We start from the raw sequence: 17,532 nt of genomic DNA, 5'->3' as shown, positions 1-17,532 counted from the left end.
TGAATAATACATGTTTTGTGAGTTTGAGGAATAATATAAAAATGGTCTTATAGAGATATAGTGGAATCAAACATGTTTATTTCCATGTAATGAAATTTTACCAAAAATTTGCACTTTTCTTCTTTGCTTCCCCCATTTGTGTTCACATTTTTATGTCAATGATATGTTACTAAAAGGGGATGTCCGAATGTGAAGAATCAATGTGATGTTAGGTAGTATTCATCTATTTGACACCCAACTTTGAGAGTGCAAAGTCTGCTTTGAATTGGGCTTCGGGTCCCATTATTATGTGAAAAAAACATATATATTTTTCTAAAATCAACATTTAATTTTAAATTTCTTCTTAAAAAATAAGAGTTTAAAGGTTTGGCACTAGAAAAAGAGGACCTTACTTTGAAGACTTGAAATAGCAACACATACTTGCATCCGGACTAGAACAAAAGTGCTTTTTAATACAATTGTTTTTATTTGGAGAATATATTTAAAATGTATGTATTGAAAAAAAAATGAAATTATGATTCAACTACCGTAAGTAGGTACCTTTATTTAATTTACTATTAGAAATTATGACATAAGTAATTATTAAATTTATTTAAAATTCTTCCCTCTCATTTTATAAAACCAACAAAGATAATTAGGTAAATTAGGCAGAATTTAGAATTTAAAATTAGGCAGGATATCCCTGAAAGAGGTGCATTTGGAGCAGAATGTCTCCAACGACGCTGTCATGGAATTGTGTAACGCGAAGAGAAAACAGAGATAAATGTACCTAACAGCATCTGTTGTTTGCTCATTACGCACTATAATATCCCCAAAGAGGAGAAACCTAAATAAAACTCAAATTAATCATTTTCTTATAACATATCGTCACGTAAACAGACATATATCCCAGTCCTTTTCATTTAAACATGATTATTCACAATAATGACTTGAATATGCACCTCCTATTAACTAAGCATAAATCTCCTTTTCAAATAATATTTAAGGTATTTATACATTAATATTTTTAACAAATTTACTACAAGCAAATAAATGATTAATTTGAGTTTTACTTAGATATTTATACGAAGTTGCTTCACCTTCACCTACATAAAATGGTTAACATGAACTTAGTTACATGAAAAAATTGAAGATTTTGTAATTAACTACAAGCAAATAAATGATTAGTTCAATTTGATAAAGGGGACGAACGATTCTAATAGGCAGCTATAGCTACACCTAAGCACACATTTTTAACATAGTGACCAATCTGTTACAAGACACCTTTACATGAAAAACTATTGCTATGAAATTATAATGGGGGAAAAACCATATTGAATTTACATAAATTCACTCATCCCCTACCCAGAATCTGTACACAATTGGAGGGGTGTAACGTGGTATACATTTACTCAGATTCTAATAATGCCAAATTGAAGGTGGTTAGTAATAATAATGATCCCTAATCAATGAACTCAACTCAAATATGTAGGAAAACCAAGTGTTGCTCTATGCATGAAAGCACAATCTACATGCAACATGATAGTGCTCGTAGTGATCAAACTAAAGTGTCTTTTCTCCAATAATCTTCTAGTTGAGTGCATGCAAAAGAAGCACATTGTCATGAGTCTGAGATGGGCTTGGATTTGAAAAACTTTGCTACTTCTTGATACAGATTCTTTTCCTCAAATGGCTTCGAGACATATCCATCCATGCCACATTTCAAGCACTCATCATATGTAGCATGGATCACATCGGCTGTCATGGCCAGTATAGGCACATGCCACTTGCTGCCATTGTTCATTTCCTCATTTGCCTTCCTCTCCATCATCCGAATTAGACTAGTGGCTTCAAATCTGCAAAATGTGTCACACTTATTTAGGTGGTATCCAAAAGTCCATGCATATCTCAATTTTCTTAGCATTGAGGATTATTAATAAATTTGTACAAACCAAGATACAAAGAAATTTGAGATTACATCAACATAATAATATCAAGCAAATTATTGAAGATGTAGGAAAAATAAAAAACTATTGAAACCATTACCTACCACCATGGAGAATAAAATAAATTTGTCCCAAGTACATGATAAAATCTATGATGACATGGATTATAAATATAAAAATCCACACATACGAACATTCACATCTTGCCAGCTTGGTTTATGTCTTATGGTTGGAACTTGGAAGAGAAGAACCATGTAGAATGGCTGTGAGATCAGCATCTTTCACATCTTCCCTCTATTTTTTTATTTATTTTTTTTTTTTTTTGTAAATCGATTTTAAGGTATCTAAATTCTGTGATCATGATTAATCAAGAAATCGAAGCTGTGTTGTACAAAAAAAATTAAGTTGTCTATGGAAAAAAATAACAAGCCATTTTAGACCTTTTAACAAGATCCATCATTGATAATTCTTCCTTGATTAATGGTTCAATAAACAATCCTCAAGCCAAATCTTGTTATAGAACACATCTTGTCACAATAGTGCATTTCAATTGGTTATTGGAAGAGACATATTTCTAATGATACTTTTTAGGGCTTTGAAAACATGTACTGTTAGGACCCATGTTAATGAATCAAAAACAAAAAACTAAAATAAGCATTTAATACCTTGAACATCTAAAATGCATTTAGTAATTTTGCTTTCAGGGATTAGAATGATTTGATGATGCAACTTTTTATTCCTTAACCTGTGTCTAAGAACACGCATTGGCACATAACATTCTTTTATAGAAAAAGATTGTATTATAAATGAAATGAAAAATACAATTAGGCAGCTATCGTGTTAAATTTTATACTGCAACCAGTTATACCTGATTAGTTCAGCTCAAGTGCTCATCTAGATTATTATAAAAATAACACAATAGCAGGAAAAGAAGCAATAGTAGTCAATGCAAGCATGCATACCCGTCCATTTCTGGCATTTGAATGTCCATGAAGCAAGCATCAAAATTATGAGGCAATTGAAGCATTTCAAGAGCGGCTTTGCCACTTTCAGCACACTTCACATCAGCTCCAAACTTTTTAAGTGCACCTGCAGCTACCCTCCGGTTTACCTTATTGTCATCAACCACCAGGATTTTCTTTCCATAAAGAAGGCTATGTAGAAAAGCAGAACCATTAGGCATGTCTTTCCCAAGCTGCCTCTTCTTCCCCATCCCCAAAACTTGCTGAAGACAAGCAGCCACCATGCTAGCTCTCAGCGGCTTCATGATTACAGTATCAGTGAAACCTGTGGCCTTAGCTTTGTCAAACTCAGTACTACTAATATTGGTTGCCATAAGGATCATTTTAGGCATCTTAAACATATGACCATTCTGTTTCCATACATTGAAACTTCCATCCTCTCCAGATATCCATGTGTCCTTCTCAACCATGACAATATCAGGCTGGAATGTTCTGCCATATCCAAGGAGTTTCACTCGGTGAATGAACTGAACCAAGTAACTTAAAACAGAAAGAAAAGTTTATAGCATAATACAAAAGGCTTAACATTTTGGTGTCTTAATAATAGATATATGAAACATGGTATCTTCCTCTATCTTTTCTTTTCTTCCATAAAAATTGAGTTTATATTGAAGATAACTGTATCAGGGTTGAAAAACTCACCATATGGCAAGTTGGCAACTTAGTACTTGAGTGAAAAGTGCTATGCTATTATCCCAATTTGGAAAATATTTTCAAGAAATACTTACAGGAGTAAAAAATTAAGTAGTAAAATAAAGCAAACTCCTTTCATAGTCATAAGTTAAAACAAACTTATGCTTTTTTTTTTTTAAAGGTCTTTCATTTAACTTCTCTAAAACTTAAGAAATATAAGTTGTTTTTGGCTTCTAAGAGAAATTTTATTTATTTTTCATATGAATTTTTCTTCTCTTATAAAAACTTATCTAGAAACTTACTCAAACAACATATGCCTTTCTATATATAGAATACAAACCCTGCAATTTAGTAGGGCCATAGCAGGGTATACACCCTGGTAAAACTGCAGAATATATATCTATCCAAATAACCTTGCAAAGTTAGTTTAAAGGGGTTAAAGGCTCAACTTAAAACCACCAGCATATATCAAAATGATGACACTTCTGTTGCTTATTATCATTTTCAGTTTCTTCATAATTAACACCAATTCTGTCCATAGAAAAAAAAGAAGGCTTAATTGCACTTTTGGTCCCTGTACTCTAACGTATGTGCAATTTTAGTCCTCATAGTTTTAATTGCTTACATTTAATCCCTCTAGTTTTTCAAATGCTCAAATCAAGTCTTTCACCCTAAAATTTTATCCAATAATTAATAAAAATATAATGAAAGTATGACATTTTATTGATACATACAAATAAATAAAGAAAAATATACAAAATATTTAAATAAAAATAAAATGTATAAATATAATAAAAGTCTTAATTTTTTAGTAGAAGACTTAATTTCCGCATTTGAAAAATTAGAGGGTCTTAAATGTGAACAATTAAAACTAGGGTAACTAAAATTGCACATGTTAAAATATAGGGCCAAAAGTGCAATTAAGCCAAAAATAAAAATAAAAAACAAAAACAAAACTTACCCTGACATCAAAGAACCACTTTTACCACATAAAGTAATGGCTTTACTGATACTATTTGCAACTTTAACTAGTATCCCTAATCTCTTTAAATGGTATCGAGTGACAGCAGCTCTAACAGGTTTTCCATCAACCACAATGACTTTCAGCCCTTTAAAAATGGAAGGAAGATCTTCCAAATTTTTCATGTCACTAGCTGATCTTTTCTTCGATGTTCCACAAACTGCAGTAAACGAAAACGTGCTACCAACCTGGGGTCGACTTATGAAGTTTATCTGGCCACCCATTAGTTCAACCAGGCATTTACTGATACTCAAGCCTATACCAGTACCCCCATAATTTCGTGAGGTTGAGCTATCAGCCTGCACAAAAGGCATGAATATCCTATCCTGTGCTGAGAAAGGAATTCCAATTCCAGTGTCCTCCACGCAGACCCTCAAGGAGACTTGCTCAGAAGATTCACAAGAGGCCACCATTTCTCTTGAAGAATCCAGGCAAGATTCTTCATCAGCAATTAGATGCTTAAAATTATCCCAGCTGTTCCGTTCATCAGCTGCTTCACATCCACTCAAGGTTTTGAAATGATAATCACCAGATAAATGGAAAACTTCATCTGATTCTCCATTTAAAAAAGTCTCATGTTGTCCATTCATTATGGACTTTCTATTTTCTGCTAGATGGACTTTAACAAATATGTGTCCTTGTTCAGTAAACTGCAAGACACAAAATAATTAGTAATGTTATCAACAAATACCTTGTGAATAAATTTTATGAATACAATGGAGAAATGAATATGAAGGATTCAAGCATCAATATCATTGCTCTTCTCTCTTCCATAGCCACCCCCGGCGGACAGAAAAAGAACAAACAAAAAGGATAAATCTAAAAGCAAAAACGATTAAACAGTTAGAATGATATTTCCAAATGCAAATATCATCTGAAAATGAACAGACTTAAAATTTTCCACTTACTTTAACCGAGTTGCCAACAAGATTTGTTATTATTTGTCTGAATCTCCCTGGATCTCCCATGACAATATCCGGAACATTATCAGAAACAAACACAGCCAGCTTTACTTGCACAATCAGCAATATAAGTTCAGGTTGAAGTCGAGCATGAGCATCAGGAATATGAATCCAGTTACACAAGATCCCAGAAAGGTGAAATAGAGAGGGAAGAACAATATAAGTTCATCAATTAAAATAATTAGGAGGGAGAAATTTTATAACTTGGATGAGGTAAAACAATCTTATGGCATCCGTAATAGGTTAATCTAACAATTAGATGTACCTCCAAGCCTTTTTCTCTAGACTTCTCAGAAAAAAGAGAAAGGACATCATCAAGTATGGAACGAAGGTCAAACGGAACAGCTTCCAACTCTAACTTGCCAGCTTCAATTTTAGCTCGGTCCAGCACCTCATTTATTAATGTTATCAGTGCCTTTCCACATGTTTGAGCAGTCTGAGCATAATCTCGTTGGGTTGAACTCAACTCTGTATCTAGAAGCATAGCAAGCATTCCTACAGCGATTTGGAGTTAAATGATATCAATCATCAATAGAAAAGTGTCGGTTATGAAGGCACATGTCACATTTTTGTAAAGAGAGGCAGACTCTTGAAGTTACCTAAAATACCATTCATGGGTGTTCGAATTTCATGCGAGACTGTAGCCAGAAACTGACATTATAAAAAAATTTAGTATATTGTGATCAGTTAGTTATCCCTGAAAATATTGAAGTGAACATTGATAACAACATGCCAGGAGAATTACCTGGGATTTGGCAACATCAGCTGCTTCTGCTAGGCCTTTTAATTCCTGCATTTCATGGAAATCGTCTTCAACTTTGACAATATGATTTCCAGCACCATACAAAATGTAACCCACTAATAGAAGAATCACAAAGAATAGGAACGCCGTTGTAAGAGCTATCCAATTTGTTGGTGCCTTTTGATGGTACCTATTCAAAATTTGATGATTTGTAAGTATGGGCTGACAAGTGAAAAAGTTAAAGCTCCTAACCGAAAATGTACAACAGCATGAAGCTCCTACCTGCATATCATCTGGTGTTTCCTGTATGGATCTCCAAAATCAAGCTTGCTTTGATGGGCAAGTGATGTATCACCTTCTTCATATTGGTTGCCATACATGATTAGGGGATTAGTATAGTTCGTGACATCATACACATTGACCAAAATTGCTTGGTTCCCAGCAAGTTGCCCAAGTAAATTCTCCACAAGGGACTCAACATCAAAGGATCCTCCAACATATCTGATTCCAATCAGAAATTTATTGAATACACTAGGATATTAAGAAGCTTACAGTAAACATAATGCCACAAGATTGAGTTTCAATCAGAAGCAACTACAGAATTAGAAGAGGTGCAAACTGCAAACTACATGTACAAATTACACAATCATTCTAGCCATCACATGCAGCCCTGAATTTGATAATTTAAGCCCATGAAAGTTTTTAAAAAATGGAACAATCATAAAAAAGCAGAAATTATAGGTAAAATAGAAACAATTAACATTCAATTGGTTAAGTATGTTAAATAAGTGGTTAATGATTGTTCATTAACCAGTTATTGGTTGTGTCAATTGCAATTTGCATAGGCAATAGTTGTCCTCAAACTGTGTCAGTGGTCATGGGAAATGGCAACAGCATCCAAGGTGGTATTGACTGAAATAAAACAGGTAGCACAAAAGTGATTATCAAGCAGCGGGGATTGTGATACTGTTAAAATGTAGTAGTCACATCTTTAATTAATTAGCATGACTCCTGATCTAATGGAAAAAGAAGAAGCAGTCGCTGTCACAGCTTTTGATGATTAGCAGAGGAAATGCAATAATATTTTCATAATGGCAGATTTGTGGTAGACAAATTTAGCATGTATTGACACTTGACATCAGTGTAGTCAATTATTATTTAAGCTATGAAAACGTGACACAATATTAAAACCATATACTACAATGCCATAGAATACAAGAAGAACCACCAACAATATTACAAAAGTAAAGTAGAAAGACAAGTACAAGTGATATTAGAGCCTACCCTGCAGTTGCTTCAATGCGTTCTTCCACTGTTGGCTTTGGAGGGAGCTTAGATTTGTACACAGGGAATGTTAAAACCACACCAAGATGATGAGAACCCAACAACCTGAAAGGGCTAGTCAGAACCGCTTTCCCAGTGGCTCTAGCCCTTAAAATGTTTTCTCGGTCCTCCTGAACATGCAAAACCAAAATTTGAGGTGGAAATTTACAAAATAAAAAGTAGATCATTCTTCACTAATTTTGTGATTTACCTCCCCAGACATCATATCAAGAGCCATAAGGTAGGAGACAGTTTCTTGCATGAATATCACCGGTGCATACTCATCTCTGACCAGTGAAGACTCTCTTTCCATTGTCTTTATAACCCATCCGTGTTCTTTCTCAAATCTCTCCCTCTCAGAGTTAACAACTCTTTGTGCATAAGCCACACCACTCAGTAGCGGTCGTTCAAATGCTGTCCTGGCTGTATACTCAGCGAAGGTTTCCTGATTTTTATTTTGGCAATGAACAGTAGTCAAGATTTATGCAACAGGATTTAGAAACATACACAATTAGAACAGTAAGTAGAAATGTGAAAGCCTCAGATAGCCCTTCATTTCCTTCAAATCATTACATATATTAATCCTATAATACATAGCCAGTTTTCAAATCAAGATTGGAGTGGTAGATCAAGAACTAACCTGGTCAATGGCAGAAGGGTTTCTGTAGTAATGGAAGGTTGAAACAAGGATGGCAAGGGCATGGACATGGTTAACACTAACACTAAACTGATCTTGCAACATTCTTGCCCTTTGATCACAGAGGCTACCCAACACCTCTTTTCTTCTGACTTTAGTATCATCATCCATTTTACTATAGATGCACCAACTGATCAAAGCCATTAGCAGGATCCACAGCAGCAAAAACTTTGGCAACCAAGCTCTATGGGCCTGAATGAAAGTGTACTTCCTTTTAGACCCCATTTGATCATGCAACCTCAAAGCCACAGGATGGTGGCTCTGCATCTTCAAACTAAGACCCATCAGCAAGAAATTCACACTCTACCTAGTTGTTGTGAGCTGCTATGTCCCCTTGCTCCCCTTCATATCTATAATTAGAGATGTCCCAAGAAGAGAAATTTATAGTTAGTGCTCACATAGGAGGGTTAACTTTCCTTAAAGTTCTGACAAAATTCCAGACACTTTTCTCTGCTGCTTGAAAAGAAAAAGGGTCACATAACAAAACTCCAAGCAAAAAGCATCATTACTGCATTGTTTTGCGTGATTCCAAACCTCAGAAAGGGCAAGCACAAACACACTAAGCATAATGAAGGACTGGCCAATTCCTCCTCTTTCTCTCGCTTAAGAAGGAAAACCCACATCAGAAATTACCAAGACAAAAAGAAATCTAGAAAGAGAAAGAAACAAGAAGCCCAGAATTAAAAGAAGGAAACTTTCCAAGCTGAGAGACAAGCATGGGTCTCAAAAGATGCAAAAACAGCTCAAACTTCTAAGAGCCACTCTCTCTCTCTCTCTCTTTCTCTCTCTCTCTCTCTCTCTCTCTCTCTCTCTCTCTCTCTCTCTCTCTCTCTCTACACCCCAAATGCTTGGTTTTGTTTCAGACTTTGGAGTGCTGAGGATCACATTTAAAAATCAAGAGAACTCTAACCAATGATCATGCTATGTAGGCGTGGAACTACTCCTAAGGACAAGAACAGCACGTTCACGCTCCCTCTTTGGATATAATAATATTCCAAACCACAGAGACTGACCCCAAAACACAAGCACACACAACCCAATAAAAGATAGAGAGAGAGACATGGTAATGGGGTTTTGTAGAAAGAAACAATGCTTACCGGTAACAGGCAAGAGAGGGTGGCTGTATAATGAACCATAGGAACCTGTTTTTGTTTGGTCTTAAATCTCTGTCTCTCGCTCTAACACCCTCTTATTTGTTTTTTTTTTTTCCTAATATATATATATATATATATATATATATATGACCTTTTTTATGCTTGCTTTTCTCTGTTGTTCACTTTTTTATTTATATCAAACAGATAAGAAAAAATCGAATTTTAAAGATTTTCCTTGATACGCTCTTGTCTCCCATGAACTTCACCAAAAATAAAGTTAAAATTAATCAATTTAACATTATATTATACTAGTCTATGACCCTATTCATTACCAGCCCTCCTCTCTCTCTCTCTACTTCTGACACTAACACTAATGCATTTCACACCAACAGTGTCTCATCCTCCTCAGTTCTCATTGCTGAGGTGAGAAGAGGAACACCATGTTCCAAGGATGATGGAAAAAGCTTTAGAAAAACACCTTCATTTTTTTGCTATTTCTAACTATGCTAGAGTGCAATATTTTGTGTGTGGTCCATCAGAGGTATTTTGATTCTGAAGATGAATCATTTTTTCTCACCTGGGTCTTTCTCACTTTCTCGTTTTTATGTTCCTCTGTGTGTCCGAATTTGAAGTATTGCAACACAAGAGAGAGAGAGAAATGAAAAACTGGGAATGGCAATCACAAATCTGCGTGACAATGACATGGCGACCATGCTCGGATTTTATTCCCATGTGGAATACCGGAAATGCCCATGTTTTATTTTGGATTCCAAAAATACCCCTCTGAGATAATTATGAATTATCTTCTGTCAACATTGATTAATGGGTTAAACAATCCACTTGTTGCCCAGTCTTTGCTTCTATTGTCAATTAAATTAATCTTCCTTTCATTGATGGCATGTGGAGTATGGAGGCTTTCTATGATTTGTTGCAATAAGTGTACTTTGATGACATCAATTTTTATTTTCTATTTCTTATTTTACATTTTTTATCATTTAAGATAATCTGTATATTTTTAAAAAGTATTAATTAAACTAAAAGTTATAGTAAAATAAATGTTTTTATTCAAATATTTTTATCCAAAAGTTAAAGTATGATTATCAATTAAGTAACTTTAAGGGAGATAGCAACAAATAAAATATTATAAAAAAATTAATATCTTTTTAATATTTAAAAATGATAAATAAGACCTAATTTGAGATTAGTAGAATATAAATTTAAGAGCTTTTTTTAAGGAATTTTAATGTAATTTTTAGCTGATGATAAGAACTTACGTGACAAATTAAGATTATTTTTTATTACCATTTTTACATGTTAAAAGCTTATACTTTTAAGGGCTACTTGTAATGTTACCTTTTCAAGTTTGTTTACTCTACAAGTATGACATTTACAATAATTATCTTTAATTGATAGAGATGCGTAATATTGTGTATTTATATTAAAATTTGTTTATTTGATTAAATAGTAATTGTCTTGTGTGTTATTTTGTATATTATTGTCTTGTGTGTTTTAACATGTCATCCTTTATGAATTTGTATTTTAAGAATGCTCCTAAATTTATTATTTTAAGTGGGATTTTTTTAGATAAGATAAGATTAAAAACAATAAGGATAAGAGAGTTGAGTAAAAATATAATAGAATAAAAATAAGATATATTCTTATTTAATTAAAAATAATTATTATAAGTATCAAACTTACAGAAATATCAGGTATAATTTGAACTGTGATATCAATTTATTGCTATTAATTTAAATAATTTTGTTATATTTATATTATGACATTATTTCGAACTTCAATAGAATGGTCTGAAATTTGATAAACATAAACAATTAATGTTAAGCCGATAAGGAAGATACGGCTCTTCATCCCCTCCCCACAGCCACAGTACCCTTCGCTAAAAATAGTAGTTTTAAAACATAATATTTAAATAATATTATTTTAAATATTTAAATATTAAAGAAAAAATTTATGATTCATAGTAGTCCTTTCCAACTCAAATAAAATTATTTTTTTAAATTAAACTATTAATTTATAGCAATTTATAAAAGTGTTTTGATAGTTTAAAAGTAGTACGTTAAGATATAAATTACAAAAATTTTAAATAATATTTACAAAATTTTTATTTTAAAAAATTATATAATTTTATATCAATAAATAACCCTAATTTAACAATATACTTCAAAATAAAATTATCTAAATAATTTAATTATTAAAAGATTTTTATTTTCATAATATTTCTACTATGTATTTTTTTTTAAATTAAAATAAGATAGAAGGTCTAAACAATAAAATAAAATAATAATATTAAGACTATGTATTTCGAAAAAATAAAGCAAGTGAGAAGATAAGTTATACAAGTGTATTATCATTCCACCTAACTAAAAATAGAAGTAAGTTAAAACAGGTTAGACTTTACATAAGTAGATTTGATTTATTTAATAATTTTAAAATTTAAGTCAAATAAATTATTTATTATAGGCCTTTTAAAGAATTTTACCAGACTTATTAGTGTTTTTAATGACCTAATTTATATTAAAATATTTAAAAGATTATAAAATTTCTTTACAAGTAAGATATTAAATTATCTAAATAAGTTTGTGTCTAAAAGACCACAAGACTTATATTTAAAAGGGTGATAAAAATGGTTTTAAGTTTAGAGTTTTTATTTTAAAATTTAATTTATTCAATATGATATTATGAATATATTATAATTTATATATAATTAAAATATTATTATAAAATAGTGTGAACTTTAAATAGGTCAATCTATCAAGTTTAGTAGTCTTTTTAAAAACTCAACCTCAACTTATTTAATTAAAGCTTTTTAAAACCTTAAATTTAGCTTATTACTTAAATAGGATAAGTCAAGTCAAATTTTGAATAAGTTAGATTATAAACTATTAATAGATTCCACCTAACATCACATGCTTGCTCAATAATCATAAAATGGTTCTACTTATTAATAATTACTTCTCTCATCAAGAACAAATAATGCATCTAAGGCTATTTTGTGTATCTTACATTAAAATTATAGGTATTACCATATATTAAGTAAGAGTAAATCCCATATTAATCTCTAATATTGTAACTATTGAGTAAATTGGTCTTAAAAATTTTAAAATAAACTTGTTAATTCTTGACTTTATCAAATGTCCAGCAATTTAGTCTCATTAATATATTTTTTTTGTCATGACAATGTTAATGATTACTGACATATCATATTAAGTGATATTTAAGATAATTAAACTAGATAAAATAATGTCATTTCAATCACAATCTCAAGGATTAATTTAACTTATGTTTGTCAATATCACTACATTTTTTCTCTTTTTCATCTATGTTGTTGCTATTACTTTTAACTCCCTTTCCTCTTTACCCACAATGCCACCACTTTGACCTAAATGATGTCTTAACATGAAATAACCAAAGGACACATTGCCAATAGCAATTGTTGCATGCATAGCAAAATCTTAGTCTCTTCCTTATTCCTTATGATGCTCGACGTGATTATGCCTTTTTCTTGTTCAAATACCTCATTGCTTCTAAATTTTTTCACTAATCCATCTTCTTATTTAATGTCAATGTGTTAGATTTTTGCAATTTGATCTTGCACGATGACGATTGCGGTGATAAGAAACACATGAAGTGATATATTAGTGTAAATGACATTTTTAGACTTGTTAGAACTATAACTGATCCCTTTGAAATCCCAAGTTAAAGTGGTTAACTCAAGGCCCTAACTAAGTGATAGTTTAGGAGATAATCACCAATGAGTTATTTGTCACCGCCTTTGGCAACCCCATTTTATAAAAGTCTAATTCATCCTTCCTCTAATGTTGTCATTACTTCCTTGACATGTCTCTTCTATAGGTGTGAGTGTTTAGTTTTATATCTGTCACACTAGATAAGAATCATTATTTTAATAGTCAAATTAGGAATAACAGTTGAGAAATTGAGTTGAGTTTTATTGTCTAATTTATGAGAGAATTTTAAATGCAAATTGAGGATGTAGAGTTCCATCTTTAAGCGAAAGAAAGAAGAAAATAAAAAATAATAGATTGAGATTTCTCACCTATAAGAGAGAGTTTTGTGTGATAGGAGTAGCATGATGGAAGCAAAAATAATGAAAGAGAAAAAAAAAACCCAATAATAATCACGAACATCAAAAGAATCAAGATATTCTACAATAAAAAAATCTATCATAATTTAAATTATTTATTATATTAAAATATATTTATTATTTTAAATAAAAAATTTAATAATTTTAATATTAAATTTTTTTTGCAGTGATCATGTCATCTTAAAAGATTATTAAATAAATCAAGATACATTTTATATTAAAATACTTTATAACTTTTGTCTCTTTTAGATTCTCACTTAGAGTTTATGATAAAAATTTGTAATAATACATTTATAATTTTAAAGAGTTGTAATTAAGTCTATATTTAAAGCATTGTATTTAATTTAACTTAGTTTAATGTCAACTTTCTAGAAAAAGAATATTTCATAAAAGAAACACAATTCCTATAAATTAGGTATTATGATACTCTAACAGTAGTTAGGAGTTCAATCAAAAATTTCAAAAATTGTAATCATATATTTTTAGATTACTATGATTCAAATATTTATAATTGATGGAATCATTGAATGTAACTAATCTATATTAAAAATAATTTTATTAACTTTAACCCTTTGATAATAGTAAAATTTTATTAGAAAGAAAAGTATTTATTATACTTTTATAATTTCAATACAATAATTATGTAATTTTTTATTAAAAAATATATAAATTTTATTAATCTCAGCACTAAGAACTAAATTTAAGCATCTAACATACTTTTTTTTAAAAAAGAATAGTAGATATAAATTAATAATTATAGACATTAATCTATATTTACTTATTTTTTTAGTTAAAATATGTTAACAAGTTACATATTCAATGTATTTTAAGGAAAATATATTTATAATGTAGTAAAGCATGTTTAAAAAATAAACAAATGAGTATATACTAACAAATCCTACGTGTATATATCTGAGTTTGGTTTGTCCTGTAGTGAAAAAAAGAAGCGCTTTAAGAAGCATCTAAAGTGGGTGTAAAATGGTGATGGCGTTGGGGAAGTGTGGAAATAGTAGTTAAAATGGCACATCTAAAATGAAAGGGGGTTTCTCTATGATCATCATCATGTCCCATGTCTGTTATCTTTACTTGCATTTGCATGCCCTGTGGATGTGGTCCCCTAAACATCCTCACATTCACATTCACCCATGTGACTCTCTCTCTCATTCAATGCCTAAATAATCTTATTTAATTAGAAATACATCCTAAGATTGTATTTTCCTTCTTTAAATCACATCACCATTATTAACGGCAAAACGTTTTTTTAATTTAACACAATTATATATTTATGAGTTAAATTTAATAATATTAAACAAATTCAAATAATCTCTTGCTAATATATTAGTAAATATATTTGTACTTTTACACTTTTTTATTTTTTATTAAATTATTTTATTTTAAAATAAAAAAATTATAATTTAAATATAAAAATATATAATAATAAAATTTTATTATATTAAAAAGATAATAAATGGTATCTTATATATAATTTTGTTAGTATATTTTATATATTTTTTATTCTCTTTAATAATAATTTTTATTTTTTTAGTTGATATTAATATAAATAATACAACATACAACTGACTATAATTAAATATATGTTTTGATTAATATAATTTAATGACTTTATTTCAATTTTTGTTTATTGTTTCTGCATATTATGTACTTATTGAAAATTATTTTTTTTTTTTTAAGAAAAAGACACTTAGAGTCATTTACAGCACAAAAATTGCTTCATGTAATTATTTTTATTGTTCACTTTTCTAAATATATAATAAAGAGTCTTATTCTATTACATATTTTTAATGCAGAATTAACATTTTTTAATAATACAATTAATATTATTTTTTGATTTACAAGTTGTGATGATAAAATCTATTAAAATTTAAAGTATTCAAAAATTTTATTGGATACATAAATTTTTATTAAGTAATTTTATCAATTATTTTGTCAATCTTGTTAGAATTTTTGCAGTATTTTGTTGGCCCTTCAGTCATGTTTGCTGCATTAATAACTTTTATTTCTATTATATAATAAATTTAAAAAAGTATATTATTTTATTAATGTTTGAATTTTTAAGAATATAATAAATATAATTTTAATATAAATACATATAAAATTATATTCTAATGTTTACAAATAAAAATATATTAAATTTTTATTATTATGAAAAAATTACTTTACAAAAATATCATAAAAAACTAATAATAATATAATATATATTCTGAAGTTTTAAGTTTTTTTGTTGATTAACAGATAAAAATAATTTAAAAAGAATAGATAAATGAGTATTTTTTAAATTAATTAAATTGTTAATTATTAATTTAATAACTTAACAGAATTAGTATTAATTAACATTATAAAAAATCAATTTTATTAAATAAATAATTAAATATTATAAAATTATGTAGTGTGGATAATAAAATTTAAATTGTAAACTTAATAAATTATTTTATGCATTTGTTTAATTTAAAAAAAATTAATATGGATTGTTAATTATTTATCATTTTAATTAATAAATAATCATAAAAAAATTTAACAATATAGTAATTAAATAATATATTAATATTTTAAAAAGTAATTAAAATAACAATACTTAATTTAAATAAAATTTAATAAATAAGTTTAAAATGATAAATTAAAAGAAACATGTAAGTAAGTTAAACATAACTAAATAAAATATATATTCTTTTATTATATGCATAATTTTTAAAAATTAATAAATATAAATTTAATATAAATACATTAAAACTATTTTGTCATAAGTGAAAATAAAAATATATTAATTTTTTATTATTATAAAAAATAAATTAGTTTATAAAACTGACATGTAAATTGATAAAAATATAATGTATATATAAAATTTGTAAAAATAAATTTGTAAAAAGTTGATTAAAAAGAACATGGAAGTGATATTCATAGAATCGTAAAAAGTTTTAATTAATTTTTAAATATAAATAATGTAAATGTATTGTTTTATTATTATCACTAAATATTTACAAATGAAAATAAAAATAATTATAATAAAAAAATATATACTGTGTAGAAATATAACAAAAAAATTTTTCAATCAACAATGAAATGTAATATTATACTAAAATAAAGTATATCTGAATGAAGTTTAATTTTTATTTTTTTAAGTAAATTAAAATAAATATTAATATAAATTTATTTAATAAATTATATACCGACATATATTATTATTTTCATTTGAATACTATTAATGTGTTATATTATTTTGCTATAGGTGAAACTGTAGTATCTATATTAATAATTTAATTAATCAAATTTTTAATATAATTAATGTTCAGTTTTTTTACATTCTAATTTCTTAATTTAATTATGACTTTTTTATTATATTATTTTCTTCAGTTTTTTTTATAAAAAAATAAAATGAAGTATTTTTTTTATCTTTATTATAAGAAACGAATAATAAATTCAAAATGTATTAATTGTTAAATTTTTTATATATTTTTTATTAATATTATTAAATATATAATTTATTAACTATATCATTTAATATTATAGATATTTTTAGAATAAAATTTATATTTATAAAAAACATATATAAATTAATTATTTTTCTTAATTATGATAATTTAGTATTTTATTTTTTATAAAAAAAGCAAAGAGATAATAAGCGAAGGCATATTTTCATGATTTCATCTAAATACACACTAAATTCAATGAATCAGCTATTGCGCTACTGATCCATTCTTTTTGTTCACAAGTTTTTGGCATGAACTACATTTTATACAACATTTATAAAATATGCAATATTTTTATACCATTAATGTTTACTATGTAATAATAACAAGATATACGTTTTACAAAAAATTATGACAACTTATTTTAAAAAAATTATCTGAAAAATTTATGATAACAAATTGATTGTTAAAACTATTTTTATACCTTTTAATATAAGACAAAATTAATACAGAAGGACAAATCAATGCTAATTGAATCTTCAAAGAACTAAAAAAGTTAAAATATTAA

At 28.4% G+C, this 17,532-nt stretch overlaps 1 protein-coding gene across 2 annotated transcripts; it reads right to left on the bottom strand.

Moving 5' to 3' along the window:
* Positions 1 to 1,212: 1,212 nt before the first annotated feature.
* On the bottom strand, positions 1,213 to 10,112 carry LOC113868945 (histidine kinase 4-like). Of its 2 annotated transcripts, none has more exons than XM_027504963.1 (12): positions 9,997 to 10,112; positions 8,269 to 8,675; positions 7,840 to 8,073; positions 7,590 to 7,759; positions 6,588 to 6,806; positions 6,309 to 6,495; positions 6,163 to 6,214; positions 5,829 to 6,058; positions 5,510 to 5,608; positions 4,542 to 5,251; positions 2,888 to 3,379; positions 1,213 to 1,835 (listed from the first exon to the last, which is right to left on the bottom strand). In XM_027504963.1, the coding sequence occupies exons 2-12, from the start codon at positions 8,608 to 8,610 to the stop codon at positions 1,601 to 1,603; spliced, it is 2,970 nt and encodes a 989-aa protein (XP_027360764.1). In that variant the 5' UTR covers positions 8,611 to 8,675; positions 9,997 to 10,112; the 3' UTR covers positions 1,213 to 1,600. The 2 variants fall into 2 exon arrangements, with proteins under 2 accessions (XP_027360764.1, XP_027360763.1); XM_027504962.1 differs by having other exon boundaries at positions 1,290 to 1,835; positions 9,423 to 10,025.
* Positions 10,113 to 17,532: the final 7,420 nt, after the last annotated feature.

Source organism: Abrus precatorius, unplaced genomic scaffold (genome assembly GCF_003935025.1).
Source record: "Abrus precatorius isolate BTA unplaced genomic scaffold, Abrus_2018 Scaffold6, whole genome shotgun sequence".
In the NCBI taxonomy this organism is placed as follows: Eukaryota; Viridiplantae; Streptophyta; class Magnoliopsida; order Fabales; family Fabaceae; genus Abrus; species Abrus precatorius.
Note: the sequence above shows the minus strand (reverse complement) of the source record. Positions and strands in the feature narration are given on the sequence as shown.